The sequence below is a fragment of the Uranotaenia lowii genome, chromosome 2, assembly GCF_029784155.1.
Source record: "Uranotaenia lowii strain MFRU-FL chromosome 2, ASM2978415v1, whole genome shotgun sequence".
Taxonomy (NCBI): Eukaryota; Metazoa; Arthropoda; class Insecta; order Diptera; family Culicidae; genus Uranotaenia; species Uranotaenia lowii.
Window position 1 is genome coordinate 320,637,217 of NC_073692.1, and position 17,561 is coordinate 320,654,777.

The 17,561-nt window shown below is 37.1% G+C and overlaps 1 protein-coding gene and 1 long non-coding RNA gene across 6 annotated transcripts in view; one reads left to right on the top strand and one right to left on the bottom strand.

Moving 5' to 3' along the window:
- The first annotated feature begins 2,699 nt into the window (after nt 1-2,699).
- Nucleotides 2,700-3,473, top strand: LOC129744069 (uncharacterized). Its single transcript, XR_008736799.1, has 3 exons — nt 2,700-2,899; nt 2,967-3,108; nt 3,198-3,473. It is a non-coding gene; the product is annotated as an uncharacterized LOC129744069 (long non-coding RNA).
- Nucleotides 3,474-5,083: 1,610 nt separating this feature from the next.
- Nucleotides 5,084-17,561, bottom strand: part of LOC129745072 (uncharacterized) — a 247,377-nt gene continuing 234,899 nt past the window's right edge. For 3 of the 5 annotated variants that reach the window (XM_055737903.1, XM_055737906.1, XM_055737902.1), the window contains exons 5-11: nt 8,687-8,819; nt 8,331-8,555; nt 8,087-8,267; nt 6,499-6,756; nt 6,176-6,438; nt 5,936-6,108; nt 5,084-5,868 (exon numbers count right to left, since the gene is read on the bottom strand). In XM_055737903.1, the coding sequence (XP_055593878.1) occupies nt 5,815-5,868; nt 5,936-6,108; nt 6,176-6,438; nt 6,499-6,756; nt 8,087-8,267; nt 8,331-8,555; nt 8,687-8,819 (1,287 nt within the window). In that variant the 3' untranslated portion in view covers nt 5,084-5,814. The remainder of the gene's footprint in view (nt 5,869-5,935; nt 6,109-6,175; nt 6,439-6,498; nt 6,757-8,086; nt 8,268-8,330; nt 8,556-8,686; nt 8,820-17,561) is intronic. The other 2 variants (XM_055737907.1, XM_055737904.1) reach the window with 1 other exon arrangement.

Consider the following 17,561-nt stretch of genomic DNA (forward strand, 5'->3'; position numbering starts at 1 on the left):
ATTCGTCAAAAATTCTGTTTTTCGTATTTTGAAAATTTAAAAACGCAAAATTGTGCCAAATTTCGTCAACTTCCCAATCCTCTTTTTTTCTCAAAATTTATCTGGTATGACTTAAACAATTTTGACGATTCATTGATTTAAAAGTACGATTTTACACCACTGTTTTAACACTTTTTGTGGTCATAATCTTAAAAAAACTCCAAAAAGTATATACTTATTCTAATTCTAATTCTGATTTGTTCATTTAGAGAGGATTTTAACCGACATGGTCATTCGTCCTCTTGATATTATGGCCAACGCATAGTTTCTAAGTTCAGCCTTCTTGGACACTAAGTGAAATTTTCTTTGAGCATTCTGTAGTTGATTTACAGTCTTTTTTACATGTTTTTTTTCGGTTTTTTTTACTTTGAATAACGGAAATCTGAATATTGGTTGAGAAACATATTTGAGTTACATTACGAGGTTCCTAAAATTATAAATTTTGTAAGAATCGTTTGAGAAACAAGAGAGATATAGCGGTTTTAGTCAGGAGTGTCAAATTGACACTCCAAGGACTGTAACGCGTAAAAATTTCAGGGACGGATGAAGGTTAAAGACCCTCGCACTACTTTTTATAAAGGGGGGCTCCCAAAGCATATCGAAGCAGAATATAACACAAATCGATTATTTTTCCAGTGATTTTTATCAAATTTGTTACTCATGTAGGGGAAAGTCGGGTAAGACGGACACCCTAAGGTAGAATCGCAATTAAAAATCAGATTTTGCATTTTTCATCGCAGTTTTCGTGCAGATGGGCAGTTTAGGTTGTTTGCTATCGCATTAACCATTGGAATTAGTAAACTTCCTTCATCAAGACTGTTTTTATACCTATTGAAACATGCTTGCAAATTACACTTTTGAAAAATGGTCGGGTAAAATGGACACTGCTCAGAAAAGGTACATTTTGCTGCAAAAATTTCTGTAAAAGTAAATATTTTTGTGAGTTAAGTATTTGAAATCGTTTTTCAACCAAAATGCAACCAACTGGTCCGAGTCCAGAAGCAAAACGGAGTCGTTTTGGAATTCCATATTTTATAGTTATTATGGCCTGTTTAAGATGGTGAGTGCTTTTCGACCGACAATAATTGCTCTTGGTAAGGTCTTTTGAAGGCGTATGGAGAATCAAACCGGTGAAAAAAATTAAAATACCTGCAGAAGCTTATGTGTCCGTTTTACCCGACCTTGAGGTGTTCGTCTTACCCGCCTTAACAAATTTTTTTTCGAAACGTTTGTTGTTCAAGCCCTTTGACCGAAATTCGCTGATTTTCCTCCAGATGGTTAAAAAGAAGTCCAAATAAACATTCTACCTTTGAAAACGGTTGAAATTTTCGAAAATTTTGCGAGTTATGAAATATTTTATGAGAAGAGAAAATTACATCAGATAATGGATCCTCAAAGTTTTCGTTTGTTTTGTCTACTATTATGGGACCTTGCTTGCTATAAACAAAAAAGAGATCTCGAAAGTGTTGATACACTTAGACGACCATATTCCCATCATTAGATTTGTACCAAACATTGTAGTTTTCGAAATATTGAAAGTGTTCGTTTTACCCGCTGTGTTCGTCTTACCCGACTTTCTCCTACTCAGACAGCAAAATCACTCATTATAACAAAAGACCACCTCCAACTCGGAAAAGAATATGACACAAATCTATCATTATTAAAGATTCTTTTTTTTCTTTACGAATGGTTTTATTAAGGCATTTTACTTATAAAGTTTTTATGTGCCGGGAGTATTTTTCCTAACTTTGGGTTAGCAAGAGGGGGGCAATTATTAAAGATTCAGTCGAGTATAGTTCAGTTATTCGAAGAGAGTCTTCAAATTCATTTTATGTTCAGTTGAACAAAAACCTGCCCATTCTGATAAGCGCTCTTTCAAATTATACAATTACATTTGAGTCTTCAATCATGATGGATTTTTGTTATAATTCTTTTTCGAGGTGAAGGGAGTCTTTTGAAACATTTATTTTTTTATTTTTTATTTACATAGTATTCCGTCTTACGACATAACTTGACGAACATAATTCCTAAAATTCACTCGGTCCATGGCAACCGTTCTCCAATTTCTCGGGCACCCCACGTTCGCCATACACGCTCCACTTGGTCTAACCACCTCGCTCGTTGCGCCCCCGCTCGTCTTGTTCCTACCGGATTCGTAGCGAACACCTGTTTTGCAGGACAGTCGTCCGGCATTCTCGCAACATGTCCCGCCCAGCTTTCACCACCTTCTGGATACTGGGTTCGCCGTAGAGTCGCGCGAGCTCGTGGTTCATCCTTCGCCTCCACATTCCGTTCTCCTGTACGCCGTTTTTTTTTTTGAAACATTGAGTGTTATTACTGTTCGAAAATATCCATGTGTCAAAAAATTTCCAAATATCACTGGAAAAATGATCGATTTGTGTTATATTCTGAATCAATCGGACTCCCCCTTTTTCCGAGGTGGAAGGGGTTTGTAACTTATCAGAAACACTTTCTGGCCCAAAAATCCGTTATACAAAATTTCACAACAATCGAACTAATCAACGACACGAAAACACTTCTGCATATGCACGCTCATATTTTTTTAACCAAAAATGACTTTTATTGAACCTTTTTCTGCGATTTCTTGAAGAACATCAATTCTTATTATTTTTCAACCTTAATGAATGTTTGAATTTCAACCGTTTTAGAAGTTCAGACGAAAAAAACAGATTATGGTTAAAATTTAACCGTAATCCTAAATGAAAACAAGGAAGAAAATTAACTGTTGTCGGGTGCTAGTGCCGGTGTATACTGTTTGGCTCCACTTGGTACCTTCGCTGGCTGGGAATGAACTGCGATCGAAGAACTAGGAGAGGCCGTAAGTGGAATCGGAACAAATGTAAGTACTACCACCGGTGTTCAAAAAGTTGATTCCCGGATGCAAAATTTGTTTTCTCCGTTTCTAGGTTAGCAGCTCCGAGCAGATTCCACCATGTTCAAAAATATCTCTGCCAAGAAGAAAGCGACGAGCAGCTGACCAGAAGTGCTATCCGAATATGAACAAGAGCGACCCGGATGTGGGGCGCAAGTTGTTTCCGTAGTACCAAGGTGAGTTTACTTTCAGTATCTGCCCTCTGAACCTAATTAAAATCAAAAAGCTAGGAGAAAACTTAAATAATTCTTTATGTCCTCCACAGGTCCTGAGCGACGACAATCGCGGTCCTTGGTATTTCGGCACAGGTGGAAGAGCTGATGGTTGCCCGGATCAATTCCGTTGTAACTATTGATCCGGAACAATTTTTCCGGATATTTTTTCCCGATTCGGCGTTGTTGGAGATCAGAACATCAGGAATCCCGCGCACTCCTCTGCAGGCAGCGCAATGTCATTCACAAAACGGAATGCAAACGAAAAAGTCCCGATTTTTTTTTAATTATACTTGAGATAAATAAAGCAGGATCAGGAACATGATTTAATGCCATTGATTGTATATTGACATTTATTTAAATTGATTTCCGAAATCATCGTTTCAATTTTTTAATCGAATTACCCTTGTTTCTGTGGTCGAAAAAACGGTTATTAAACAACCATTATCCAATCTAGGTAAACGGTTGAAAAATAACCATAATCCAAGTTCTTCGTTAAATCTCATTTTATGAGTTTTCGTTGAAAACTCATAAAATGACTTAACCCACAAAACTGCCATTATGGTTATTTTTCAAACATTTATGGTTTAACTTGGCCCTGCGTGTGGGAAAACACGTCTGCTACACCCAAAATAATTTTCACTTAAAAAATAAGTGACATCTGTAGTGAATTCTCGCCATACGTAATTTCATTTGATTTTTAAGTGATGGGTCAAGTGAATTCACTTAAGTGACCGGTCAAGTGAATTAAACTAGGAAATTCGAGTGAAATTTATCTGAGTTTCTAAGTAAGTTTCTCACGCGTTTTTTAAATAAACAAAGAACATTTATAGAACACCACTTCGATTTCAAATACTTACATTATGCTTTCACCATAAATTTATTGATTGGAAAATTCCATCGTAATCCCAAGGTAGATCGATTACTGCGGATAGTGCGACTTCTAAATCTTCCCTGCTGCAAACCAGAAAATCTGTCCAGTTCAAACCACAAGCTGAAACATGATAACACATTTAAATAACTTATCCTCACATCACGTTTAACACAAACTACCGTCAAAATCGCCTGGGAAAATCCAAATCCAGCATAAGCTTTAAACGCTGCTCTTTAAAATTTACCATTTTGAACTCTGAAAATAAACACAACCGACCCAACATTCACTTGAAATTCAAGTGATGGGGGAGTGAATATTTTTTCTCACTTCAAATTTAAGTGACGACTGAAGTGAATGTGGATGAATTCACTTGAAATTTAAGTGACTGCCAAGTGAAATGTATGTGTCGCACTTGAATGGAAGAAAATCACTGGATCCTTGTTTTTAAGTGAAAAATCATGTGTATTTTAAGAGTGGATTTGGGTTCAGTGTAGTTTCCAACGTATTATGGTTCCTACAGTGCAGGGATGCCATTTGAAAAGATGTGAAAAAAATCAAATTAAATTATTCGATTTTGAAATCGTCATAACTTTTGATTGGAGTATCTTAGAGGTTCACGGTCTTGGGCAAAGTTGTTTTTTGAATCTTCAGCAATGAGGTATGGCTTGAATAATTTCAGTTCAGTGCAACAGTGAGGCTAAAGGATTTTTTTGAACAAAAAAAATCACTTTTGCATACTTATTTCCATACTAACTTCGAATTTTTTGCTACAAACCATTACAAATCCTAGGGGTACCAAAATTTGCATGGTTTTTGGACCCTAAGGGAACTTAAACTCGTTTAATTCTTTTTTTTGCCTGATTCTGACCAGTCTTATGTCCATAAAAACTACTGTCCTCATTTGTACAACATTTAAGGCTTTTTTCATCCACATGCCTACCCTTTCCACAGACACCGTGTCGCTAGGTCTATCTTCTCTTTTCATGAAGTTATAGGTTGGTTATAGGTTTAATGTTGTCAATTCGAGACAAGGATTTTCGGATGAACACTAAAAAAAAATCTACGTAATTAATCTAAAATATATTGATAAATTCATTTACAAAAGTATCATGAAATGAGTGGTAGAGACAGACAATGGCTTATTTACAACGTTATGTCACTATACCGTCTATATAGTATGCAGTAGAGTAATCAGTTTCTCATGAATGGTTTATCTTAATTTAAATCCGTTTTTCATTTTTACTATGAGTATGTTTCCAAAGTGTCCGAAACGGCGGTGCCTTGAAATATGTTCTACAAAACGCACCATTTTGTAGACTATTCGTTTTCGACGCTCCCCTATACGAAATATGTTCAGCAATAATGCCTGCAGCTGAGCTGCGTTTCTACTTAGTGGAAGGAAAGATGTGTCTAGCGATTTTTTTTTGTGTTTAGATTTCCTATCGATAGTGGGTTTTCTTTTCGTTTCACTTAAAACTCTAATAATACACTTCATGGATGGTAACTTTAACAAATGGTAAGATGGATTTGGGACGGGTGGTTTGAGTTCTCCTTCCCTAAAGGGCATCCCTTTAAAAGTAAAACGCCTGTGTTCCGACTAACGTAACAACAAAATTAACAAATAAAATCACTGTATAAATACACATGCGGCAGGGTTGATCCCGGTATGGTACGATTTCGCAGACAATTCGATGATGTGGTTGGTGGAAGACAAATCCAAGTGTCAATGTCAATCTTATTCATTGCTTAGTATCAAGGATTCAAAATGTGAGGATCGAAGATGTATGGTTGAAAATCTACTCCTTGTAAACGCACATGGCTTCATCGGCTCCATCCGGACAATCTGCTACCTGTAAAGCAAGTTTACAAATTCTAGAGTAAGTATCTATTCAAACTATGCATTAACTGATTTCTTACCCTATCGCACAGTTGATTGACTGAAATGCAAATTCCGCTAACGCATCGAAGTTCTCCCTCGGGACACGGTGAGGCATGGGCCGTAGTTAGGAAGTCCCTGCTAGTACTGCTGTACTTGTAGTCGTTCTCCGAATCGGACGTCATCATGATCTCTTTGCTGTCTTGGAAATTACCTGAAAGCACAAACAGAGATGTTGTACCCAAATTCATCAAATAACAAAGCAACCCGATGAAATGTACTCAATGATTTTGGCACCGATATCGTTCTGGTGGTTTCGGCTTCCGTTTGATCTTCTATCCTCTCCGTGGTTCTCGGTTCTACAGTGTCTGTTCGATTTCTCCGGTTCACATGTGGAACGTTTTCGGCTGCCGTTGGTTCGTATTCGTCCTCCTGTGAAGCTTCGTAGTCACCATAGCTTCGCTGCTGTTGCTGTTCCTCCTCTTGCTGTTTCCTCTGCTGATTCCTTTCCCGGTCCTCGTTGGTGATCGTCAGGTAGGGTTTGCTGAAAATGCCTCTAATAAGATTACCGCGTCAAAATTATTGAACCTCAAACGACACTTACACGTTCACAGGACTGTTGGGTACTTGAACCTGCACAAATGGATACTCCCGTTGCGAGCCAAAGGCCGTAGGGTACGTCGTCTGTTCGTCGTAGTAACAATCCAGCTCATCCGATGCATCCGGACAGTCTTCGTACTGATCGCAACGCCACTTGTCCGGTATACATTTATCGTTCGAGAGGCACCGATACTCATCTCGTTCGCAGAACTTGCAATCCGATTCGTCCTCTCCATTTTGGCAGTCCTTGATGTTGTCGCACCTTTAGAGTAAGCAAAAGAGAATTCGTCATAAATGCTTTCTAAAGGGCGATACGGTTAAAATTTGGTCAATATCAACTTGACGTATTTCTTTCAATTTTGCATTTAAAAAACCTGAACACCCCTCATTTTGAAGTTGTGTGTGTGTAGAATGTTGCTCCTATTTTGATTTTGGAATTCACTCTTCAGTTGTCAAATGCCGTCCAAGGAAGAAGAGCAGCGTATCAAAATTTTGCTCGCGCATCGCGAAAATCTGAGCTACTCGCACGCAAAGCTGGCAAAATCGCTGAAAGTTGCCGAATCAACCGTTACAAATGTAATAAAAGTGTTTGGGGAACGTTTGTCGACAGCCAGGAAGTCTGGATCGGGGAGAAATCGAAAACCGGAAGCCGCTGAGACGACAAAGAGAGTTGCCGGTAGTTTCAAGCGAAACCCTAACCTCTCTCTCCGAGATGCCGCAAATAAGCTGGGTGTATCGTGCATCGAGCCAAAAAACGAGCCGGACTATCGACTTACAAGAAGGTAGTGACTCCAAATCGCGAGGATAAACAAAATACGACGGCCAAAGCGCGATCCCGGAGGCTGTACACGACGATGCTGACGAAGTTTGACTACGTGGTAATGGACGACGAAACCTACGTCAAAGCCGACTACAACCAGCTTCCGGGACAGGAGTTTTATACGGCAAAAGGAAGGGGAAAGGTAGCAGATATTTTCAAGCACATGAAACTGTCAAAGTTCGCGAAGAAATATATGGTTGGTAAGCCATTTGTACCTGTGGCTTGAAAAGCAGCATTTTCATAGCTTCCGGGACTGTCAACCAAGAAATTTACGTGAAAGAGTGTTTGAATAAACGTCTGCTGCCTTTCCTGAAGAAACACGGTTGTTCCGTACTGTTTTGGCTGGATTTGGCATCTTGCCATTACGGTAAAAAGGCCATGGAGTGGTACGCCGCCAACAACGTGCAGGTGGTTCCCAAGGACAAGAACCCTCCCAACACGCCAGAGATCCTCCCAATTGAGAAATACTGGGCTATTGTCAAGCGGAACCTAAAGAAGACCAAATAAACTGCTAAAGAAGGAGCAGCAGTTCAAGGCAAACTGGCTTTCTGTGGCGAAGAAGGTGGACAAGGTGGCTGTACAAAATCTGACGGCAGGGGTTAAGCGTAAGGCCCGGCAATTCTGATTTGGAAAAGCGGAAGCCCAACTGAATATTTTTCCTGAATTTTATTCTAATTAAACTTGAAAAAGAAATTTCAAAAAGATTTTCACGCGTTTTCCCTTGACCAAATTTCAACCGTATCACCCTTTATTTGACACAACATGAACTCACTTCCACTGCAGAGGTATGCAGCTCGAATCTGCACACTGGAACTCGTTGGCATAGCACTTGCTTTGGCGGGTTGGATCCTCGCACACGTTCCGATCGTTGGAATCCGGATAGCTGTCACAGTCGAAAGTGGCCGTCAGGACTTCGGAGCTGGCGATGATGTGCGCACAAGGTTCCAGGATTGCTATTGTGAAGTGGATGTCGATTTAAAATGACAGATGCATATAAAACATTGTGTTGAACTTACACTTGCAGATGCGTTTGCACGGTGTGAGTGTTCCCATACGAGTGGGCCGACATTCCGGTTCCAGCACCAAGCACACAAATTCGGCCACCCGCACCGAGCACTTGGAGTTGATCAGGTACTGGAAGTGTTCGTACTCTACGGCCGTTAGTCGAGGATTCTTGGAGTTTGTTAGATCGTACGGAAGCACTCCTCGGCACAGACCTAGTGAGGTGGACTTGCAGATACCTGGGAGGACGTATATCAAGGAAGGGTGGGGTGGCCAAAAAAAAGAGAGAAAAAAACATATTAGTTCCGTTGACCATTTTGCGAAAGCTCACCTGCGGCGGGGCTGTCTGTTGGCTTGTGGGCAGTAGTACCTTCTTCGGAAATATTGAAACGTTTCAAACCTTCGGTCGTTATTTCGAACCGGGACAGAATGGGTAACGTGGGGGACACCTTGGTCCGGTACAGGCTCGAGTCCGTGGTGGAACTTATGGAGGTAAGATTTTTCTAAAAACAATTAAGGAATGGGGAAAAACTATAGTAAAGATGTTCTTCGGAGCTTCTGATGATTAGTAGAAGCACTGGACTCTGGATGGATTTATGATTAAGGTTTGGCGTTTGCTTGCAGTTTCCTGATACTGGTCTATTAGATTTATGAGTCGTTTTCATTTATGTACAATGTTGTTTATTTTCATCTCCCATTCGTTACATGCGAGGCAAAACGGAAGTTAAACTATAGCCAAGATCACGCATATGGGCGAAAGCCACTCGTGAGCGTGACCGGTGAAGGAAAGTGTCTGTTTGTAGGTAATTTGTCTTTATTTCTAGGTTTATTTCTCCAGGTTCGATAAAACCGACCACCACACATGGAGTCAACCCATCAGCAGAGGAAAGGTTATGGAAAGCCACCAAGAGGAAGTACACCGTGCGACAATGATTCATGCATCTAAAACCTACTTTGTAAGATCATGTGACCCAAAGGTTTCGTATGTGATTATTTTCAATCTTTATGCACATTGTTTCCAATATTATTCAGGTTTAAAGTTTTAATAAAAGCTACTTCCGAAATCTCGAAATCTGTTTTGAAAAAAAAAAATTTTAATTTGCCAAGACTCTGCTCCTATGAAAAAAAAACAACAATTTTCAAAGCAAAATCTTTGGTTTTAGCTGTACATAAAAGCCTAAAAGGGTAGTAATCTTGTATGTAACTCTTCGATGAAATATCGAGTTTCTTTGAGATCCTGTATGTGTTTGTGTTAAGTGAATTAGATATTAGATTAGAATTTCGAGTATGCATTGGTATTCGATTCGAATTCTGCATCACCATTGTCAAAAAGCGTTTTGAAATAGGAAATAGAAACTATATCGTTTGAACATTTCATGAAGAAAAAGACAGAATTCAGATTCATGTGAAAGCCGTCAATTATGAGAAACTAGCTGACCCGGTGTGCTTTGCTACACCTTTAAAAAACAAATGATATTTTCAGAAATTATCCAAATTTTTATTGTTTTGTTGGCATTGTTTTAAATCAAATAATAATATAATTCATAAGCAACCGCTATAAAATGAGAGCTGCAGCTGGAGTTTCGAATTGTAACTCAAAGATGTCTTATACTTATTTTCTGAATCTCGATCTGAAAATTTCTGTAGAAGATCTGATAATTTTAATCTGTTTCTTTAAGCTTCGCCCTGAAAAAGGAGGGACTCAAATTAATCGTACGCAAACAATCTAACTTATAAAATAAGGTTGTTTTTGCTTAATATGTTCTGGATTTATGCTAAAAAACTGATATGAGAGCCCCTCCTGTCCTTCTCTTCATCCCCTGCATAATGGAGGTCATGGTCTTGAATAATCATACACATTTTTGTCGTGCCCTAAAATCCTGTCACATCAAACATAGTTCCATTGGTTGATAAATTTTTAAGCTTAACAACAAAATTTCTTCTCCTCTCTACACTGTAAAGAGTAAGGATCTATAACAATCGTAGAAAAATATCTCGTTACAAAATACCTTTCCATGCCATATTTGTTTCCATTTGTTGGCTTCGTTAGCATAAATTGAGAACTTATGCTAACAAAATTGTATTGGGCTCACCTCCCTCCTCCTATGTACCTACTCACTGAAAGGAGGATGGTGTGTCAGATAATCATACAAAAATTATTTTCCATGTTAAGTTTTGTCCATTTCTCGAATTTTGTAAAAAAAAGAAGTTAAATGTAAGCTTTCCTCTTCCCTTCCTTTATTACCAATTCTATCATCCTACTGCAAAAAAGGAATTGTTTGACATAAAAAAAAATTCTCGATTGAAGTAACATCCTATGCCAAATTTTGTTTTATTTGCGTTGTAAATTCTTGAGTTATGCATAAACTTGAAAGGAAGTACCATCCCCCTTCCGTTCTCCCCATTCAATGGAGGGGTGAGAACTTAATATTCACAAAAGTATTTTTTGTACTCAAAAACGTTTTGATACCAAATTTAGTTTCATTTGCTCTATTAATTCTTGAGTTATGCAGAAAAATTGTATGGAAACCCCCCTTTCCCCCTTTATATCTTTCCGCTGAAAAGTGGGGCTTCAATTTATAATAGAAACATTTCTCGTATCCAAATACTCTCACATGCCAAATTTGGCTCAATTTGCTCGATCAGCTCTCTAGTTATACTGAAAATTGTAAGGGAGACCTCTTCTCCTCCTTTTCATCCACCTTTTTGAAGGAGTGAGGGATACCAAATATTCATAGAAACATTTTTCGTACCCAAATATCGTTCCATGCCAAATTTGGTTCCATTTGCTGTTGTAGTTCTTGAGTTATGCAATAAAAATTGTATGAAACTTCCCTCCCTCTTTCCTTTCTCCCCGGAAGAAGGAAGGGGTCTCAAATAATCATTAGAACATGTCACATTCCCAAATATCCACCCATGCCAAATTCGGTTCCATTTGCTTGATTCGTTTTTAAGTTATGTAAAAAATTAAAAAGAGGGCCCCTCCCCACTTTATATTTCCCTACTGGATAGAGGGAGGGGTCTCAAATAATCATAGAAATATTTTTCGTATCCAAATACCTTCCCATGCCAAATTTGGTTTCATTTGCTTTATTAGTTTTTGAGTTATGTAAAAAAACATGAAAGAGGCCCCTCCCCCTTTCAACTGCAAAGAGGGAGGGGTCTAAAATAATCATGGAAATATTACTCGTATCAAAATACCTTCCCATGCCAAATTTGGTTCCAATATCTTGATAAGTTTTAGAGTTATATGAAAAATTGTAAGGTAGCCCCCCTCCCCCCTTCCTATCACCCCACTGAGAGAAAGGAGGGGTATCTAATATTCATTGAAATATTCTCCGTTCCCAAATACCACCCCATGGCAAATTTGATACCATTTGCTTGATTGGTTCTCGAGTTATGCAAAAAATTGTCTTTTGTTTGGGAGGCCCCTCCCCCCCCCTTCCTGTTAGGGGGAGGGGTCCCAAACCATAATAGGAACCTTTCCCGGCCTCCAATTCCCCCACCTACCAAGTTCCACGTAAATCGGTTCAGTAGTTTCTGAGTCTATAGGGAACAGACAGAAAGACAGACAGACAGCGAGACAGATAGACAGAAATTCATTTTTATAAAGCTTAGTTCTTTTAGAAATGGGACAGTTACGAATGCCTGTATCTAAAAAACCATTCGTTTTAACGAAATACTTTCTATAAAGAAAAAGAAGGTAATGTTATGATCTTCCATGAAAAAATTTGAAAAAAAATATTTACCGTTTTTTGTTAAAGAAATTTCTACTTTATTCTTGGTATCTCCCATTGGCCGGCGCACACTTTTTTCAGTCATGGTATTGATCAGTTTCTCCAACTTATACTTCGTTAAATCTATATTTTAGGTGGCTTCACCCTCCTTCTTCAATTTCTGATACTTTTTGGTCCAATACTTCTCTGGAAACTGGAAACTGGAAGCATTTTAGTTGATACAGTTGTTTCGAAATAAACAAATTTGATTATTTTTGACCACATTTTTGAACGTTTTTTTTTCGGTACAGGTTTTACAGCTTAAGAGCTTTGGAACTATCAAAAAATGGTTGTATGAGGTTGGATTTCAATGAGTCATCACTAGGCAACACTTTCAGCTTATCAGAGAAAATTGTTTTGGACATTTCAGCGATCTACCCTTAGTTTTTCGTTTATTGAAAATTAAAAATGCTGGTATGAGACTTGACTTCCTTGATGATCCTTTACCGTTGTTGCCGATCATGTGCTTCTCTCCAATGCTTGATTTGAACTTTGTAGACATTATTGACAGTGTTTGCATACTTATCCACCACAAAAACTCAGTAATTCTTTGAATAATTAACAGTTTTGTCAGCTATCAATTTGATAATGACGTATTTTCAAGGAAACTGTGCAAAATTATTTTTTTCTTTTTCTCTTGCATCGTACATATCTCAAAAACGCGTAAATTTAAAATTTTGAAAAAAATTGGTCGAATAGTACTTTTTACAGGAAACAAAATGCTGTCAAAATTTTCAATATCCAATTACTAGTTAACGAGCTATTAGCAAATGAAAGTGTCCCATTTCTAAAAGAACTAAGCTTTATATATAGATTACTAGCTGACCCTGTGTGCTTTGCTACACCTTTCAAAAACAAATGATATTTTTAGAAATTATTCAAATTTTTATTGTTTTGTTGGCATTATTTTGAACCAAGTTATAACATAATTCATAAGCAACCGCTATAAAATTAGAGCTGCAGCTGGAGTTTCGAATTGCAACACAAATATGACTTAAACTTATTTTCTGAATTTTGATCTAGGTATAAGTTTGGGTTAAAGATCTGATAATTTAAATCTGTTTCTTTAAGCTTCGCCTTGAAAATGGAGGGTCTCAAATTAATCGTACGCAAACAATCTAACTCCTAAAATATTGTCGTTTTTGCTTGATATGTTCTGGATTTATGCTAAAAACTTATATGAGAGCCCCCCTATCTTTCCCTTCACCCCCTGCTGAATGGAGGTCGTGGTCTTTAATAATCATATCCATTTTTTCGTTCCCAAAAATCCTCATATATCAAATATAACCATTTTTGTTGATAAGTTTCCCCTCCTTTCTTCCCTTCTCTACACTGTAAAGCGTAAGGGTCTATAACATTCGTAGAAACATATCTCGTAACCAAATACCTTTCCAAACCATATGGACCCCCTCCCTCCTCCTATGTCCTACTCACTGGAAGGAGAATGGTGTGTCAAATAATCTTAGAATCGTACCAAAATGATTTTCCATGTTAAAATTTGTCCATTTTTCGAATTTGTAAAAAAAGTTTAAATTTAAGTTTTCCTATTTCCTTCCTATATTCCCAATTCTATCCTCCTACTGCATAAAAGGAATTGTTTCACATATAAATATTTCTCGTTTTGAAATACCATCCCATGCCAAATTTGGTTTTATTTGCGTAGTAAATTCTTGATTTATGCATAAACTTGAAAGGGAGTACCATCCCTTTCAAGAGGGGTGAGAACTTAATATTCATAGAAGTATTTTTCGTACTCAAATACTTTTTGGTTTCATTTGCTCGAATAATTCTCGGGTTTTGCAAAAATGCATTTGTATGGAAGCCCCCTTTTCCTCCTTTATCTATATCTTTCCGCTGAAAAAAAAAGTGGGGCTTCAAATTATCATAGAAACATTTCTCGTATCCAAATACCCTTACATACCAAATATGGTTCCATTTGCTCGATCAGCTCCCAGTTATACTGAAAACTGTAAGGGAGACCCCTCCTCCCCCTTTTTATTAACCTCTTTGAAAGATATACCATATATTCATAGAAGCATTTCTCGTACCCAAATTTCATTCCATGCCAAATTTGATTCCATTTGCTGTTGTAGCTCTCGAGTTATGCTGTAAACATTGTATAAAACTCCCCTCCCTCTTTCCTTTCTCTCCACTGGAAGAAGGAAGAGGTCTCAAACAATCATTAGAACATGTCTCGTTCCCAAATACCCTTCCATGCCAAATTTGGTACCATTTGCTTAATTAGTTTTTGAGTTATGTTAAAAAATATAAGTGGACCCCTCCCCCCTTTATATATTCTTACTGGAAAGAGTGAGGGTTCTCAAATAATCATAGAAATATTTTTCGTATCCAAATACCCTCCATGCGAAATTTGGTTCCATTTGCTCAATTAGCTTCTGAGTTATGAAAAAAAATACAAAATAGGCCCCCTCCCCACTTTTTACCTCCCTACTGAAAAGAGGGGGGGTCTCAAATAATCATAGAAATACTGTTCGTATCCAAATACCCTGTCATGCCAAATTTGGTTCCATTAGCTTAATAAGTTCTCGAGTTATGTTAAAAATTGTAAGCTAGCCCCCCTCCCCCTTTCCTATCTCCTCACTGAAAGGAGGGAGGGGTATCTAGTATTCATAGAAATATTCTCCGTACCCAAATATCACCCCATGCCAAATTTGATACCATTTGCTTAATTAGTTCTCGAGTTATGCAAACAATTGTCTTTTGTTTGAGAGGCCCCTCCCTCCCTTCATGAAAGAGGGAGGGGTCTCAAACCACAATAGGAACCTTCCCCTGCCTCCAATACTCCCACCTGCTAAGTTTCACGCAATTCGGTTCAGTAGTTTCCGAGTCTATAGGGAACAGACAGACAGACAGACAGACAGACAGACAGACAGACAGAAATTCATTTTTATATATATAGATAACACAGTTGAAGTTGAAAGTAGCTTCCGGATTAAAACACTTTTTAGATAATTAATTAATTTTGGCAGGGCCGTAGGAAGAAATGACTCATAAGGAGGGAGGGGGAGAGATCTTTTGATGACCTATTTTTTCTATGACATTTTTGTGCAAACAATAAATATAAAAAAATAAAAATATTATTTCTTTTTATGATAACTCTATTTGATTATTCATTTTTAAGTTCTTTTACATAAATAGTTTTTCGTGTAAAAAAGAAACCTTTGAAAATACATCCTAAAATCTTTCAAATGATAATTAGGATTTGTATAAAGAATCCTATAGTAACAAAATAGACAAGTTACCTACATCGATTGTTGAAATCATAGAATTTGCAAAAAATCTTGTAAATTTAGCTTAAGATTTCCAAATGTTCTCCCGCACGTACCCGGGCTATTTTATTAAAATTTGGCAAAATTTGGGCATTATATTTCCTAATTTTCATTCAAAATCGGGGCAATATCCGGAAAAATTTGACATAAATCCAGGAACTACTCAACGAAAATCATGAAAAATACATTTCAATTTTTTTTTATCAAAAAACATAAATGTACGATTTAGCGAAACTCTTCGCTGATGACACGGTTCTAGAATACTCCAATAAGGATGTTGAAACAACAATTAATCAAATGAAGAACGACCTCGATATTGTAGATAACTATCTCCAAAATAACTTATTAACATTGAACACCGCTAAAACAAAATTCATAATTTTCCGAGGAATCAAAACTAAAATACCACCGCATTCCCCCCTGATCCATAAGAAAAACGAAGTAGAAGAAGTTTCTAGCTTTAAATACTTGGGTGTACATTTAGACAATCGTTTATCTTGGAAGCCACATATATCGAACGTTATTAAAAATTGTGCTCCCATTTGTGGAATAATTCGCAGGTTTTCATATTTCATGCCAAGGCATGTTCTACAGAAGCTCTATCACAGTTTTGTACACAGTAGATACACATATGCAATAAGTGCCTGGGGTCACACAAACGTATCAAATTTATCTACATTGAAAGTCCAGCAGAATAGATGTATAAAATCAATATTTAAACTTCCCTACCTTTATCCCACCTTAGAATTGTATAAAATGCCACTACATAATATTTTGCCAATAAGTTGCATGCGGGACTTGCAAACTTTATTAATTATGCACCGGATAGTTAAAATCAAGAATATCCATCATAACTTTGATGTACAACACGTTTCGCATAATTATAACACCCGGTTTGTCGATAGGCTCTTTGTTGAAAATGCATCAACTAGAGTTGGAGAAAGGAGACTCCTCACAACAGGTCCAAATATGTACAACCGTCTTAGTACAGATATCAGAAATAGCAATAATGTACCTTTATTTAAGTCTCGTGTTAAACATTTTTTCAAAACTAATTTAGAGCGGTTAATTTAATTTAATTTAAGCATTTAACACTTAAGTCTTATCTTTGTTCACTATTACTTAAACCTTTTAGAGGAACGTAAGTTCATTAAGGTTTTTACTGAATATTTGTCATGAAATAAATACATATCATCTGTGAAAAAAAATAACCTGATTTTGAATCGTACTTCAGGCTCCCAAAAACCGTTTATGTTTGTTTTAATTTTTGGGATCCGGACAAAATCAGGATATTTTTCAATCGAATCATGGCCATTTTTTACTAAATATCCGGGCAAATCCGGGTATAACCGGGTAAGCAGCATAATATTTCTTATTTATTTTTAACTAACTATAGATAAGTTTTTTTAGAAAGCCTTCAATTAAAAGAAATATTTCTGAAAATAAATAGGGTAGAAGCACTAGTTATTGAAGAGGTACCAGATATTGAACACTCGTAAAACATTAACCAATCAAAACAATAATGTGCTGTAGAAAAATAAATTAAAAATTGTTGTGCCATTGTTGAAGCATTTTCTACCTCTGTTCAAATTTTTATCAAGAATTTCGGACTCTTAAACCAACAATTCCTGGAACTAGAATGTGTTATCAAATTTTGGCTTGATTTTTCGACTGGATGAAGAAAACAGCGTTTATTTCATTGGCTTAAAGACAAATAAACGTCTTAGATAATAACATGGGCTATTTTAACTAAGTATTTTTGAATGATTTCTGAAAGAGTGGCAGTATTTTCTTAAAATTTACGAATTAAAGTGTCCAATCATTGGATCACAGAAAACGCCAATGTTTCAATTATAGAACGTTCAATCTTGCAGTACTCGTTTCGTAAAGAAATGCATGTACCTGTTATTGAACAAACATCGGTTGGTGTTCGGAAATATAAACAAACTGTTTCTTGGTTGCTAGCTCAACCAAAATCGCCCCTTCAAAGCATACTATCAAGCGAAATACCCCTAAATGTATACTATGACATTCAATGTTTACGTGTTCAATAATAAGAACATTGCCTGTTCAATATTTGAATTATTGTGTTCAATCGTTGGGACAAAAGTAATTTTGAATTAAAAGGCTTAAATAAAAGTTTCAAAACATATTTCCGCGAAAAAAATATATCGATTCG